At 48.0% G+C, this 13,813-nt stretch overlaps 1 protein-coding gene across 2 annotated transcripts; it reads left to right on the top strand.

Moving 5' to 3' along the window:
• Positions 1-5,935: 5,935 nt before the first annotated feature.
• LOC132580102 (interleukin-1 receptor antagonist protein-like) lies at positions 5,936-12,368 on the top strand. Of its 2 annotated transcripts, XM_060250739.1 has the most exons (5): positions 5,936-6,012; positions 6,637-6,691; positions 7,279-7,367; positions 8,408-8,532; positions 9,953-12,368. In XM_060250739.1, the coding sequence occupies exons 1-5, from the start codon at positions 6,009-6,011 to the stop codon at positions 10,163-10,165; spliced, it is 486 nt and encodes a 161-aa protein (XP_060106722.1). In that variant the 5' UTR covers positions 5,936-6,008; the 3' UTR covers positions 10,166-12,368. The 2 variants fall into 2 exon arrangements, with proteins under 2 accessions (XP_060106722.1, XP_060106723.1); XM_060250740.1 differs by lacking the exon at positions 5,936-6,012 and having other exon boundaries at positions 6,524-6,691.
• The last annotated feature ends 1,445 nt before the right edge of the window (positions 12,369-13,813 follow it).

The following is a 13,813-nucleotide window of genomic DNA, read 5'->3' as shown; positions in this document are numbered from 1 at the left end:
ACTGACAGGTGAGCAGAGGCAGGAATCCAGGTGCCAATAATAGGAACCAAGGCCACAAGTGTGTGCATATGAGGCTTATCTGAGCCAGGCTTACCCAGCACCATACCCCTTGTCATGCAGTGGTGGATACACCCAGGAAGTGTGCCTAGGAGTGCTGCTTATAATGGAGGGGGGAGAGCAGGGATGCTGCAAGCCTCATACCGGGCTGCTAGCACACTCCTTTGTGAGGGCTCCTTCCCCCCCGCCCAGCAGTGGACAAAGCTGTGTGGATCAGCTGGCCAAACAACTATGGGATTCATTGCCTCACAGGATTGGGGCCCTGTGCAGCAGCAGCAGCGGATGGAGCAGTTGCAGAGCACTTCCTCCCAGGAACGGAAGGTGTCATTTGGACAGCCACAGCTACATATGGGTCCCCAGCCCTTTCCCACACATTCTCTGCTGGCTGCTGTGTGCAGCTGGCACGGAATGGGCTGGTGGGTGGTCTGAGGGTGTGTGTGGCCACTGTGGCATGGGGTGGGGGGAGGCTGTCTCTTGGTCCCACACTCCCCTACAGCAATGCTGGCGTCTGATAAGCCACACAGTTTGGTGATGCAGGTGAGCCAGGGCGGATGCAAGGGAGCTGCTGGCACCAGGGGTGCAGCATAGAGGGGTTAGAGAGCAGAGTCCCTGTTAAAACGATGTGTATCCAGGGTGGCCCATCAGTTGTGCTCTCCCATCTCCACCTTCTTTGCTTTGCAGGGGCAGACCATTAGCTTCCAGGCTTTTGCCTGCCTCTGTCTTCTCCCCATGTAAGAATCAAACCGGGAAGTTTTGCCCATGCTAACCCAAAGCATTTTGTACGGACGCCAGCCTCCTGGTGGGGCCTGGGGATCCCCTGGAATTACAGCTTCTCTCCAGGCTACAGAGATCAGTTCCCCTGGAGAAAATGGGTCCTTTGTGCCCCACTTAGGTCCCTGTCCTCCCCAGGCTCCACTTCCAAATCTAGAGTTTTCCAACCTGGAGCTGGCCTCCTTACCTCCCCTTTCTCTGCCAGTGGCCAGGGGGGACCTGGCAACCCTACCATTGAGCCATGTCTGTCTGTGCAGTGGTCCCTGCCTGGCCCCATATGGCTGACGACAGGGCTGCAGCCGAGTGTCCAGGGCCTGCTGACGTGCCTCCTTTGAACAGACCTTCTTGGCCCAGTGGTTGGGAGAATGCTGATTTTCAGAGTGGGAGCTGTGGGTTTGCACCCATCTCTCGCCTTTCTGTTTTTGCTCTTTCAGGGCAAGGGTGTGTGTGGCTCAGAGCTGAGTGGGCAGCACTTTTGCTGCCAGTCAGGCTTTTGCTGGGGAAAACCCGGTGGGCATTTTGTGGGATTTTCCCCAGTGGGCATCTGATCTGCCACATGGGTGCTGCTCTTCTTTGATGGGCTGGGAGTGGAATGCTCGGGCCATGCCTCTGTTGGGGTTGCTTTGTTGGGGGATCTTCCTGCCCTGTCCGTTGGCACTCTGTCGGGGAGGGAGTTGTGCTGAGGGGGAGTGGGTGGATTGATGGACTGCGATTGGCTGCTCCTATACATGCCACTGTGTGTGTCACCCTGTGTGTGTCATTAGCTGCCATTGTCTGATTGGGTGGGTGTTGCCAGGGTTGATGTGGATTCCAGCACATGTGCTGTGTCATCTGTGTCTTAAGGAGGGGCGCATGTTGTGGAATGTCCATAGGGGACAGACCAGTGGCTCTGATTTTGTGTTGGCAGCTGCCTGCTGCCATAACAGTTCCCCTCCCAGGTTTGCACTGCCTGTGTCTATTGACAATATCACTATTCTTTGACTATTTACAATAGTTCTGTCTTCTTGGGTCCCCATACAGTTCCCCCCTCCCATGTCAGCTCTCCCTTTATAGCAGTACAGCCACATGGCCCTTTCTGTTTGCCCCTCAGCAAATCCTGGTTCATGAATTTCTCACCTTGTCCACAGCAATTTCCTCCTCTGGTTTTCAGTAGTTGCACCTCAGCCTCCTCACTTCTCCAGTTCTGTGCTACTAAATTATTGGTTTGTCTCGTTGATCTGACTATGTGAACTCCTTAAATCTCTATGCTGATTTTCTGTCACACCACATTCCTTGTTTTTCTCTTAAAAGCCTTCCATTCAAGGATGTTCTGCCAGAGACTGGATTCTGGGTGGTGGCCAATGGGGACTAATGGCTTGGCTATTGTACCAATAGTTGTGGGTAACTGGGAACTGGGTGTGGGTTTTGCAGGCTACTTAAGGAGGGCCAGTTGCCCTGAACTTCAGTCTTCTTGCTGATTTCACTAATAAAGCAGAGCTGTTCACTACTATGTGTCTCGAAGCCAGTACTTAATACACAGCTTTATGCCCCTCCACTGTCATCTCTCCACTCATATCCCAGTACATCCCTAGTGAAGAACATTTTAACTCCAGTGCCACCATCTGAAGGTCTTCTCACTTACGGTAAATGAATCTCTCTCGCTGCCCCTTTTCCATGGAACTACCTCTCAGAAGACCTACATGATACAAATGTTCAACTTCATTCTAATCTACCTAATTGAGCTATTGTAAAAAGACAATTATGTGAAACTGTGTTCTTGTCGTTCAAATTCCTCATAGCACCCAGCTTTTGCAACGGCTTCCTACTTTCAGCACAACTTTTAACCCCCTTCCCTTGGTGCAGCTGAGCCTAAGAATATGTGGCTGAGCTGACCACACCTGCCTTCCTCCTCCTGCATGTCTCCACTGAGCAATTGTCACCTTGACCACTCTGTCAAGGTGTCAAAATAACCAGGAAATTTGATCTGTAAACAACAGGAACTCTCACCCAAGTACTTCTGTTTTTTTTTAATGCCAACAGTGCACTAAAAGTTTGGTTGTATCCTGCTGCCTTTGAAGGGAAAGGTCTCTAAAAAGAACCAAACCCCTACTAGCAAACAAATATACAAATGGAGGCAGGTGTAGGAGGAAGAGATGCATTGCTTATCACTAACAATACAGACATTACTTATCATTAGCTGCATTGCTTATCACTAGCAATATATGTTTTTCACATTCATAGCCCCCGCACTACTTACAATAAAGTAGGAAAGAAAGAATAAAAGAAGCCCTAGAGATTGAAATTCAGCTATATAAATAAATGAGGGAGAGCTTTGAAAATGATTCTGGTGGTGTCTGACTGGTCTTAGGAGGTTCTGACATCAGGTTGGGTCTCTTCCATGAGACTTCAGCATTGGGCTGGCAAGGTTACGTGAAACAGCTTTAAAACACCGCAGCACGATTCATCTGTGAACTAAGGCAAATTACTGGAAATATCCTTTATAGTATCTTGTTAGTGTCTCTGGTGCTCTGAATGTAAGCTGGGGGTGGCTTTTCTGAAGATGGATTTGCGTCATGTAGCCGCCTTTTTCAATTAGTGCTGTGGATGCTTAGATAGCTGAAAGCCAAATAAGCCTTCTGCCAGGAAATAGATGCAGTCTCTCCCCCCTCCCACCCCCCTGCTTCAATCGCGGCATTGCGTAGGTCCACAAGAAGTTCTCAGAGTAGACATCCCTTACGCTCATAGAATGAGGCAATTTCAGGTTCTTCTGTTTTCAACACTGTGGCTTCCTCTTTGGCTGCGCTGGGTAAATACACTTCTATTTGATGTCCTGGGGAATCCTGATATTCAGAAAGGAGGAGGCTGGGGCATTTTGCAGGAGAGTTTGGCTTTCATTTCTCACCACTCTCCATATCACGCAACATCATCCATGATTCAGTGGTTTGTTATTCTTTGTGAACCTGCCCAGCTCTGACATGGGAGAAAATTGCAGCCTGTAGAAAGCCCAGCAAAGCCACAGTTAAATGGGTCAAAGAGATGAGAAACTATCAGCAGCCACTTCTTCCCTTAGGTTGTGCCATCACATGTTGAACAGCTTATGGTCCTAGGGAGGGGAACTAGGAATACCTGGAGACTCCTTGGCAGACAGCTAACTGACAGGTCCCCAGTTGCTGCTGGAAACCTCCAAGTGTTTCTCTGGGAGCCCCTATATCTTTCAGAAAATGGTCAAAGCACAGCAGCAAACTGGGTGAGGCTGACCTTGAAAAGTAAAGCCAGCTTTCCTCCTAAACAAAGGTTTTTGTGTTGATTTACTTACCTTTATGCTTGCCTCTTTGTGGGGGCTTAGTGGATTGCAGTGCAAATTGAATGAAAAACCCTGACTGAGATATTCACATTTGATGACACTCAAATAGAATAAAAGCCCAAACACTCTATTTGCTCTTCACTTTGATCCCTGAAAGGCTCTCATATAACTTGTCTGAAAGTGCTCAGTTTCGGGGCAGGTCTCCAAGGGCGTTTTCACACTCACCTTCAGCCGGCGCAACCCCCCTCTTCACCGCGCAGGATCTGCGCGGATTTCGCACTAAATGCCGCGGAGCAGCTGGAAGAGCCGGAAACTCCCGGCGCAAAAGCCGCTCAAATGTAAACCGCCAAAAAGCAGTTTCCGTTTGCGCGGCTTTTGTGACGGGAGTTTCCAGCTGCTCCGCGGCATTTAGTGCGAAATCCACGCAGATCCTGCGCGGTGAAGAGGGGGGTCGTGCCGGCTGAAGGTGAGTGCGAAAACGCCCCAAGAGACAGGGATTTTCCATCACTGAAAGGGCCTTTCAGAGGACCATGCTCACTAAAGCTTGGGGAAAATATCCTGTTATGAAGATGATGTTCTTAGCTCTGAAATCTTGAAATATGGGAAGAAGCACCTTGCCTGCTATGTTGGGCTCAACCAGCACCTGCAATATTTGAGACAATGGGACTCATTATCTGAGGACTGTGGGCAGAGCTGTGAGTTCTCCATGATAAAAAATGGAATCCAAGTTTGGTTCTGTGAAATTCATTAGGTATCCTATGAAGAGAGGGGATGTACAGATATGCTTGTTTATTTTAAAAAATTGTTCTATGTTTATATGGTGCACCGTAGAGTCTTCGGCTAAGTATATCTTTCTAAGTCTGCTGAAGGTAGAGAACTTAAGAAGGGCTTAAGTTGCCTTAGGTTGGCATTGCTCTGCTGCTTTGCTAACCAAAAGTTGGGGCAAACAGTTGTGCAAAGGGCTGGAATCCTGATCTTTCTCTCTGGCATTGCCCTCACTTGATTGCAACCAGCAAGGTTAAACATCTGCATCTTTCAAAGAGTCACACTGAGTTTTGTGCCCAAGATGACGTCTCATGTAGCCTTCTGCCAAGTCACTGTAGGTCTACTGGCCCATCTAATCCACGCTCTTTAATTTCTGTGTGAAGCCATGTCATCTGGGTTATGTTGCTACCAATATGTGGGATGACAAGTTTATTTCATGCTTCCAGGTGCCAGGGGGGCTGTGGAAACTGTGAAGAGGTACTTGGCAGCAGTTCTGGGATGGATGAGGGCAGAAAAGATCTTTTCGGTTGTGGTGCATCTAGATTTGGTTATTGCAATGTGCTATATGGGTGCGGGGGTGCTCTTGAGGACTGTCCAAAAGCTACAGTTGGTACAGAATGTTGTGGCCAGAATGATGACTGGAATGGGGTGTAGGGATCATATCGCTCCAGGCTTGGAGGAAGAGAAGTCTCTGCCAGCTATACAACCAGGGATCTTTTCAGCTGGAGAGACTAAGGACTGAACCAGGAGTCTTTGCCTGCTAAGCACATGCTTTGTCCCTGAGCTTGGGCCCTTCCTGCTTATGTGGTATGTCCACATACCTAGCTGTGGGGCAGATTATTTGACCTTTTGAGGGTACTTTGGCATTTCCAAGGGGACCCTGACAGGAGTTCCCATTGGCCCCAAACTGGGTGGTAGGAAAGAACTTTGGAGAACTCTGTCCCTGAAAAGCCAGTGTCCTCTGCCTCTTTTGCAACAATGCAATCTATAGACAACCCCCTGAGGCTTGACTGCTCCTCCCTAAACTTTTCAGGTTGCACCATAAGTAGCTAGGCGAGGCTTACAGACCATCTAGTTTGAGCTGACAGGATCAGAACAATATGTGACTTGGAGACAGGAGCTGCCAGCTAGCATGGGTAGGACGTTACCACCAGAGAACCACAGCTCGTTTTTTAAAAAATTGCTGATCTCAGTCCTTGCTGCAAATCTGCTCCTTCCATGTGAATGAAAGAGTTGCATCAAGATGGTCTGGGGAATCTTTCTGGCAGCTGAGTGAGAAGGCTAAAGCTTCCGGTGGGCAGAAGGTCATTGTTTTGCTTTGATAGAAGGAGCTCCAGGCTACTACACCTGAATAGCGATTGGCTCTCTGCTTATCTTTCACAAGAGAAAACCCAAAGTCTTTAAAAGGTCTTTCTAGTTAGGGACATTGAATTGATGCTTTGTTGTTGATGCTTGCTTTTTGCTGTTCCTTTGTCTGCACCCAGCTACAGGAAGATAAGCTGTCCTTTTGGGGAAGTTTCGACATCTGTAGTTGCAACATGGATTGCAACACGTAAAGGAGCGATTGGAAATTTTAGGGCTTGTATCACAGCCACAGAATTAACAATTGTGCTGGGTGATGATGTGCATTCCAATCATGCGACTGATCTATAAAAAGACAGGGCTGCCCTGAGACAGCAGAGCTTCCTTATTCACCATGAAGCCTCACCAATCCCCACTGAGTAACACTGTCTTCTTCCTCCTTTCTCTTCTCTGTTCAGATGGGGACAAGGTCTGTGCAATGCCAGGTGCCCAAGTAATGGTCTTCAGGTCTCGGTAAGTACCGTATTTTTTGCACCATAAGGCGCTCCGGACGATAGGACGCACCTTCCTCCTGGGGGGCGATCCGCTGCCTCAGATCCCAGCGCTTCCTCCGTGCCTGCCTGGCTCCAGCTCTGACGCTTACAGCAAGCGCCAGGATCGCTCTCTCTGCCCTCCGATCCCGCCGCTTGCTGTAAGCGTCAGAGCTGAAGCCAGGAAGAAAGGCATGGAGGAAGCACACTGCCCTCTCCACAGCGGAGGGGGTGGGTTTGCGGAGGGGGTGGGTGCTTCCTCCGTGCCTGCCTGCCCAAGATGACGTCTCATGTAGCCTTCCAGCTACAAAGGTCTTCTACCTGCAAAGTGTGTGCTTGGTAGACTTGGTGGCTTGGTAGACTTGGTGGTCAGTAGATTTGATTGGCATCGTAAGTGACAGATAGTGGCCATAAAACCAAATACACACATGCTGATCAATTAAGTACAAGACACAGATGTGACCTTGTTGTATATTCACGTGAGATAAGGAAGTATTTATGTCTGAGTAATGCTGGCAAGTTTAAAGCTGATGAGAGCTCAGCATATTAACTTAAGCTTTGGTGTTTCAGAATCTGGGATGTCAATCAAAAATCCCTTTACCTACAGAATGATGAGCTAGTGGCAGGATACCTACAAGGTCCCAATTCTGCCCTGGAAGGTGAGTCTGTGTTGTGCACGTCATATTACTCTCCTGAAGTTTCTCATTGATAGGCAGAAGGGTCAAGAAGTCTCCACTGAGGGATGGATCTCATTCAGACTCATGGAGGTAGCAGTTGCCTTTCTCCCATACAGCAATAACACCAACCAAGAACTAGGCCCCAATGCTGAGCTTGGAAGATGGCACAAGAGGGCTGCATGTCTTTGCACACCCGTTGGCTTCTCCCATTATTTTTCTTCTGAATTGGTTCTGCCCTCTCGATTCTTGTGCCTACCACAGAATATGTGGGGGGGTGGGCTGCAGGTATTCCCCCTCCCCCATAATTAATTTCCTGGCTGTAGACTTGTCACCTTTCTCCAAGCAAGTCAATAGGCTACTGTCTTGATTTTCAAAGGGAAAGGGTCTGCCATCATGGAAACTAGTGAGTGAGGAGGTGACCCTTCCCTCTGTTGTATCTCCATGCCAATGGGCAGGAAGTGGCCCTCTCAGTAATTCAGCTCCTGCTTTTTTACCACTTCCTACCCCTTTGCTTTGCTTCCGCCTCTGCCCTGGGCCTGCTGGTATTCCACAGTTCCATTTGCATTGGTTGGCATCAAGAACCACCTACAGCCATCGGCAAAAAAAACCCCTGGGAACATTTGCCAACTAACCTAAGCTGGCTTCCTTTCTCAAATTGCCTCCTTCTGAGTTGAAGGCAACAGGCTATCTGTGGAATGTCTAGTGCTGCAAGCTTTGGGTTGGGAAATTCCAGGAGGTTTTGAGGTTGGAGGCTGAGAGGGACTTCAGCAGAGCAGAGGCATAGCCAAGATTTTGTAGGTCGAGGGGCTTTTAAAAAATTTGGGGTGGGGGCACTCAAGAGAGCCCTCCAACCTCTCTCCAGATCTAGGAGAAGGTAACCCTGGGCCAGATCCTCTTTCTCTTATTTCTACTTGCGTGTCAGGGTGGCCTCTGTGAATGCCACCATGCCTCTGCCTTTGCATCTGGAATACCCTCAGAATGTTGACTGGTTCTCTATTCCTTCTCCCCCTTTCCCACTCCAGAGAAGATTTACTGGATTCCTAACCGTAACTTTAATCGTGAGAAGTTCCCGATCATCCTGAGTATTCGGGATGGGAGTCAGTGCCTGGCCTGCTCCCTCGGGGACCAACCTGTGCTCCAGCTTGAGGTGAGGAGGCTCAGCCTTGTATTGTATTGTTTTGGAGGCAGTGAACTGCACATGGCTCAGCCTTGGAAGGAGGAGCCAGAGACAGGGATGCTGTGTCTGATGGATTCAGCCTGATCATATGTCTGTTAACTGGGTCTCACTGAGTTCAAAGCTTGTATTGTGGCCGGGAGGCCAGAGGAGAAGCAGCCCATGTCTCTGCCCCTTCCTCCAGCCACTCAGCCTGTCATGGTTGCAGTTCTTTCCACAAAGGCCACTTGGTATTGGCCTTTCCCACAGTGGCACAAATGACCGAGGACTTTTTTGTAACAACAAAGGAGGGGGCAACAGTGGTTTGCTCTTCTTTTCCACCCTGGACAGAATGGGAGGCCAGCAATGGTAAACAAGGAGTACATAAGGAAGATAGCAGAGAAGACATGGGTGAGGAAGCTGGGAAGAGAGAAAAGCACAAGGCTGGGTGGCCAGAAATGCAGGAGAGAGTCTCCTTCAGGCCACTAGTGGGGAGGGGGGTTTATAGTGTGGGTTAGTGGGAAGGGGGATTCAGTATGTTTGAATTTAGCTGTCTAAGCACTGGTTGCAGGCCTTTAGTATGAATCAATGATGGTGTGTAATGTGGTGTTAACTGTTCATGAGCCAGAGCCTGGGAAATCTCCTTCATCCCCCTCCAGTCTCACCCATCCCAGGCAGGACCACTGAACATATGAGCCTCTGTTGGTTATTTATATCCCTGGTGCATCTAACTCAGCGTTGTCTGATCTGGCGATCAGCAGCTGTCCAGAGCCACAAGCAGAGAAAGGTCTTTCCCAACATCTACACTCTTTAATTACTGAAGATGGAGATGAACCTGGGACCTCCTGCTCAGATCACATACTTCACTAACAATCTAGAGCTGTTCTTGCTGAAATTGCTTGGAGGAAACAGTCTGACCCCCCCCCCCACCCACCCACCCATACTGTCCCCCAGATCCATATCAGGGACACATGTTACTCTTTCTCTTTTAAAATTCTGGGACTCTGGATGTTAATGGATCTCCTAGTTTTACTTGTCACTTGGGCCTGAGAATTGCAGGTACATTGGCAGAAAGGAAGTGTCCCTTTCCGGAACTGTCAGCATTTGTGCACTAAAGACCTTCTTAAGGGCTGGCGATGATCACCCAATGGAAGAATCCACAGAGATTGTCTCCTCTCGTGCTTCACCCATGCCTCTCTGTCTCCAATGAAAAACAAGTCTGTCCTGCAAGTTCCCAAGGAATTCCTCATATTGTTCAGAACAGGAACCAGTCAGTCAGTCTCTTTCTCTCCCCCCCTCCCCAACTGGAGCTAGGTCAGGTATCTTCTTGCCCCCCAGGTTGCTGGCAAAAGGCTGCTGGTGTTGTTTTGGTTTTTTTGCTCCCTCCATAAGCTGCCTTTTTCCTTCTTTTCAGAGCATCCGCATCTCAGACCTGTACAATGACGGCAAGGAGGACTCTACCCGCTTTACCTTCTTCCGGTCTCACAAGAATGGAATGTGGCGCTTTGAGTCTGCTGCCCACCCAGGCTGGTTCCTTTGCACCTCCTCCAAATCCAACGAGCCCATCGGCCTCACGAGGAACCCAGGATCCGCTCATGTCATTGACTTTTACTTTCAGTCATGCTGAGCCCGAGGGCTCTCAGAGAAAGATCTCATGTGCATGGGCACCCAGTTTTCCGCCATTCCCATCTTCCCCTTGAAAGTTTGATTTCTCGGCTGGGTCAGCTTTAGGGATGGCTGAGAATGGGGGAACTCCCAGAAATCCCTCCCAGCCACAGAGGTATATTTTCTGGGCAGATCACCTCTGCTGCATTTAACATTGGTGACCATTGTGGCCAGAATCTACAGGAAGCTAACAACCAAGTAGGGGTGTCAACCACCAGGTGGGACTTGAGGGGAGGGGGCTGGAATTACAGGTAATCTGCAGACTACAGAGATCATTTCCCTTGGAGAAAATAGATGGTTAGGAGGATGGACTCTATGATAGTGTACTCCAATGAGGTCCTTGTCCTCCCCACCCTGTCCTCTCCACCCCTCAATCTCCAGGAGTTTCCTAACCTGGATCTGGCAACCTCCCTCCCCACCTGCATCACTCTCTGGTTGGCCAAATGGTACTTGGCAACCCCACAATTAAACCATGTGGTGATAGTCATCTCCTGTTGCTGGTCCTCAGCACCTGGTCTTTAGAGACAGAATTCCTTGGAACACGACTTTTCCTGGCCAGAAGCCACCAGTAGACCTTAAACAGGGATGGATTTACAGATGTGTATTTGACTATATTGGTCTTTTTATTTCAAAAATAGTGACGAAAATATCTGAAATAACATTTTCTACAAATCTAGGGGTCACAGGTACAATTGTTCCAAAATCATTCTCATTTGGTTTTAAACAACATGAGCCAATGGTGGACCACAAGAAAAGTTATCGGCTCCCCTCCCAAACTTGTCATTCAGTTTTCAGTTCTGGTTCTGAATTGTAAGTCCAAAGCCCACCCCTGTTCCCTGCATGTTTGCACTGGAGCAGGACCTGAAAACTGCAAAGCAAGAGCCATTGGGGCCAAATTCCTGGTATCCATTCCTCCCAAAAGCCGCAACTCATTCTTCTTAGTTCAGTCAGCAACCTCAGTACTCTCTCTGAGAACTGTCACTAGCCGAGGGATGAGTCATAGTAGCAAAAGATGGTGTGACCAAAGCTTGTCTGAAATAGACTCAGAGCTGAAATTCAGGTTACTTAAAAAAATACAATAAAACTTGCTTGAAAAAACAAAAGGATAACATCAGGAATTCACCTATTAGAGGGCCAAACTTTTCCTGACCACATAATGTAGTGTTTAGTGTCAGGCTAGAATGTGAGGGGTCTGGGTTCAAATCTCCACACTGCCATGAGTGGAAGTCCAGAATGACAAAACATAGTTAACTTTGAGAGGAGAGATGTAGGGCAGACTGTCCTCCTCAGTGTTTCATGTGGGCTTTTACTTCCAACACCAGATGTAGGGGAAGCCTTTCAGACAAATGCCATGCTGGCAACAGAGTAAAGAAAATGAGAGTTAGCGATTGCTCCTTCCCAATGGAAACAGAAGCTCAAGATCAGATCTTAATTCTCATATCTCTTTCTCTCGGCTTGGCTTTGCGAACGAAGATTTAAGAAGGGTGCAATAGTCCACGTCTGCTGCAGGCTCGCTGGTGGCTGACAAGACCAATGTGGGACAGGCAGGTCCGGCCGCAGCGGCTGCAGGGAAAAGTCTGATTTAGGGCTGGCGCCGTAGCAGTGCGATTCTTCCTCAATCTTCCTAATTCTCATATAGCACATCTGTAAATTCATTTTATTCCTCTCAATTAATCCTAATTCAAAGTAACAACCAGGTAAGGAAGAGGTTGTTTTTAATGGATTTTCACTAAAGGATATGTGGGGAGAAGGGTTGAGATTTCTCAGGTATTCCACTTTTCCTTCAGAATTAACACACAAGAGGGGAGTAATCTTGCTCATGTTCTAAGTGGGCCTATCCCTGATTAAGAAAAGAGCTGAAGTTTCTAGAAGTTTCTATTATGGAACATAATACCCACTTGAGTTGAGGGAAGGACACAAAGGAATGTTTGCAGTTTGATTTTGCACACAGAGAGTCTGATAGTGTTGGACAGTTTTTTTGGGGGAGGAGGTTCCTTAGCTGTACTTAACAAAAAGTGGAGGGATTCTTGGTGTACAGTTACTGTCTCTGAGAATTTGACACAGGATCAACTGTTGTGCTGCTTGCTGCAGGAATCTTGTTTGCTTTCCCTGTGGTCTGTGTGTATGCTTGTCAAAAAACAGATATTAAACAAAAGTTGAACCTTTCAGTGTTATGTCATCTAAAAGGCATTCTGATCCCATTAGGAAGTAGGGATGGGCACGAACCGGGAAAATGCAGTTTGATTCGTGGTTCATGGTGTGTGCAGTTTGTGAACAACAGACCGGCACAAACTTTTTGACACTAGACAAACCAGTTGTTTGTGATATGGGAAACACACACACACACCTTCCCCATGCTAGAAACACCAAACTCACAGGAGATCTCTGGCTGACTCTCCTCTGCTGTCTTTCCAAGTTTGGTAAGGATTGGATTTACAGGTTCCGAGTTATGGCTTCCCAAAGAAGGTGCCCCAGGAAAGCGCTTTCTGGGGCAATGACAAGTGCAGGTTCAGGAGGTTTAGGAATATACAGAATGCATCCCGTTCAAGCTAGAGTCACCAAACTCACTGCAGATGTCCAGCTGCTCTCCTCTACCTGCCTTTCAGGTTTGGTGAGAATTGGATTTACAGATCCAAGTTACAGCTCCCCAAAGAAGGTGCCCTCATCCTCCATTTTTTGTAATGGATTTGGGGGGTGGGAGGAGAAAAAAAAATGCAAGGACAATAGAAGCTTTGCAGAACAGAATTAAAGTCCCAGAGAATTTCTGCAGTAAAAATTCAAGGTGGTGGTGAGGGGGGAATTTTTGCAGTCCCAGCAGAACCAGTACCACTGCAACAGTGCAAACCCAAGGTCAAGCCAGAGAATCTCTGTAATAGAAACTGAAGGAGACAGTCTGTCTAGAAATGAACAGCGCTGAAGTTCATGGAATGTTTGTGCCAGGTGCCCTTCCACAAACATTACTTCGTGAACCACAAACCAACCAAAATGCATGATGAACTTTATTTCATGTGCTGGTTCATGCCCATCCCTATTAGGAAGTCAATAGCTGTTTCCATTATATTCATTTGGAAGCAGATTTCCAAGTATACTGTATATCCCGCCCATTACTGTGATGGAATTAATAAATTTAACTCCTCATCCAAGACAGCCTCTCTCCCAGATTCTAGGTAGATAGGAAAAGGTGCCCAGTGTACTCTGGTGGAAAGTGCTGTCAAATCTCAGCTGGTTTACAGTGACCTTACAAGGTTTTCAATGCACGAGATGGTTTGCCATGGCCTGCATCTTCCAAGTAACCCTGGACTTCCACAGTGGCCTCCCATCCTAGTACTAACCAGTGCTGACCACACTTAACTTCCGAGATCCAAAGATAATGAGACCACTCAAGTCAGGATGCAGCTCTACAGACAATTAAAATTCTCACTTGCACAAGGAGTTGTAAACTGGCCCTATGTAAATGGATTTTTCCCTCCCTTGAGGTTCTCAGGCTTGGTGATGGAGGGCCTACATTTTTATAAAAATGGAGCATATTGGGGGAGGCGGCTGAACAATGCCCCTTCCTGTGCCTTTTTCCTCACTGTGCTCCATTTGTTTCAGCATTTGCCTCCCTTCC

Source organism: Heteronotia binoei, chromosome 12 (assembly GCF_032191835.1).
Source record: "Heteronotia binoei isolate CCM8104 ecotype False Entrance Well chromosome 12, APGP_CSIRO_Hbin_v1, whole genome shotgun sequence".
NCBI lineage: Eukaryota > Metazoa > Chordata > Lepidosauria > Squamata > Gekkonidae > Heteronotia > Heteronotia binoei.
The sequence above is the reverse complement of the archived record's forward strand: the minus strand, read 5'-3'. Positions and strand labels throughout refer to the sequence as shown.

Bases quoted from the DNA above. Each gene is read 5' to 3' on its own strand.
- LOC132580102 (XM_060250740.1), top strand. From the start codon at position 6,573: ATGAAGCCTCACCAATCCCCACTGAGTAACACTGTCTTCTTCCTCCTT. The intron at 6,692-7,278 runs GTAAGTACCGTA...TTGGTGTTTCAG, and splicing joins GTAATGGTCTTCAGGTCTCG to AATCTGGGATGTCAATCAAA. The intron at 8,533-9,952 runs GTGAGGAGGCTC...CCTTCTTTTCAG, and splicing joins AACCTGTGCTCCAGCTTGAG to AGCATCCGCATCTCAGACCT.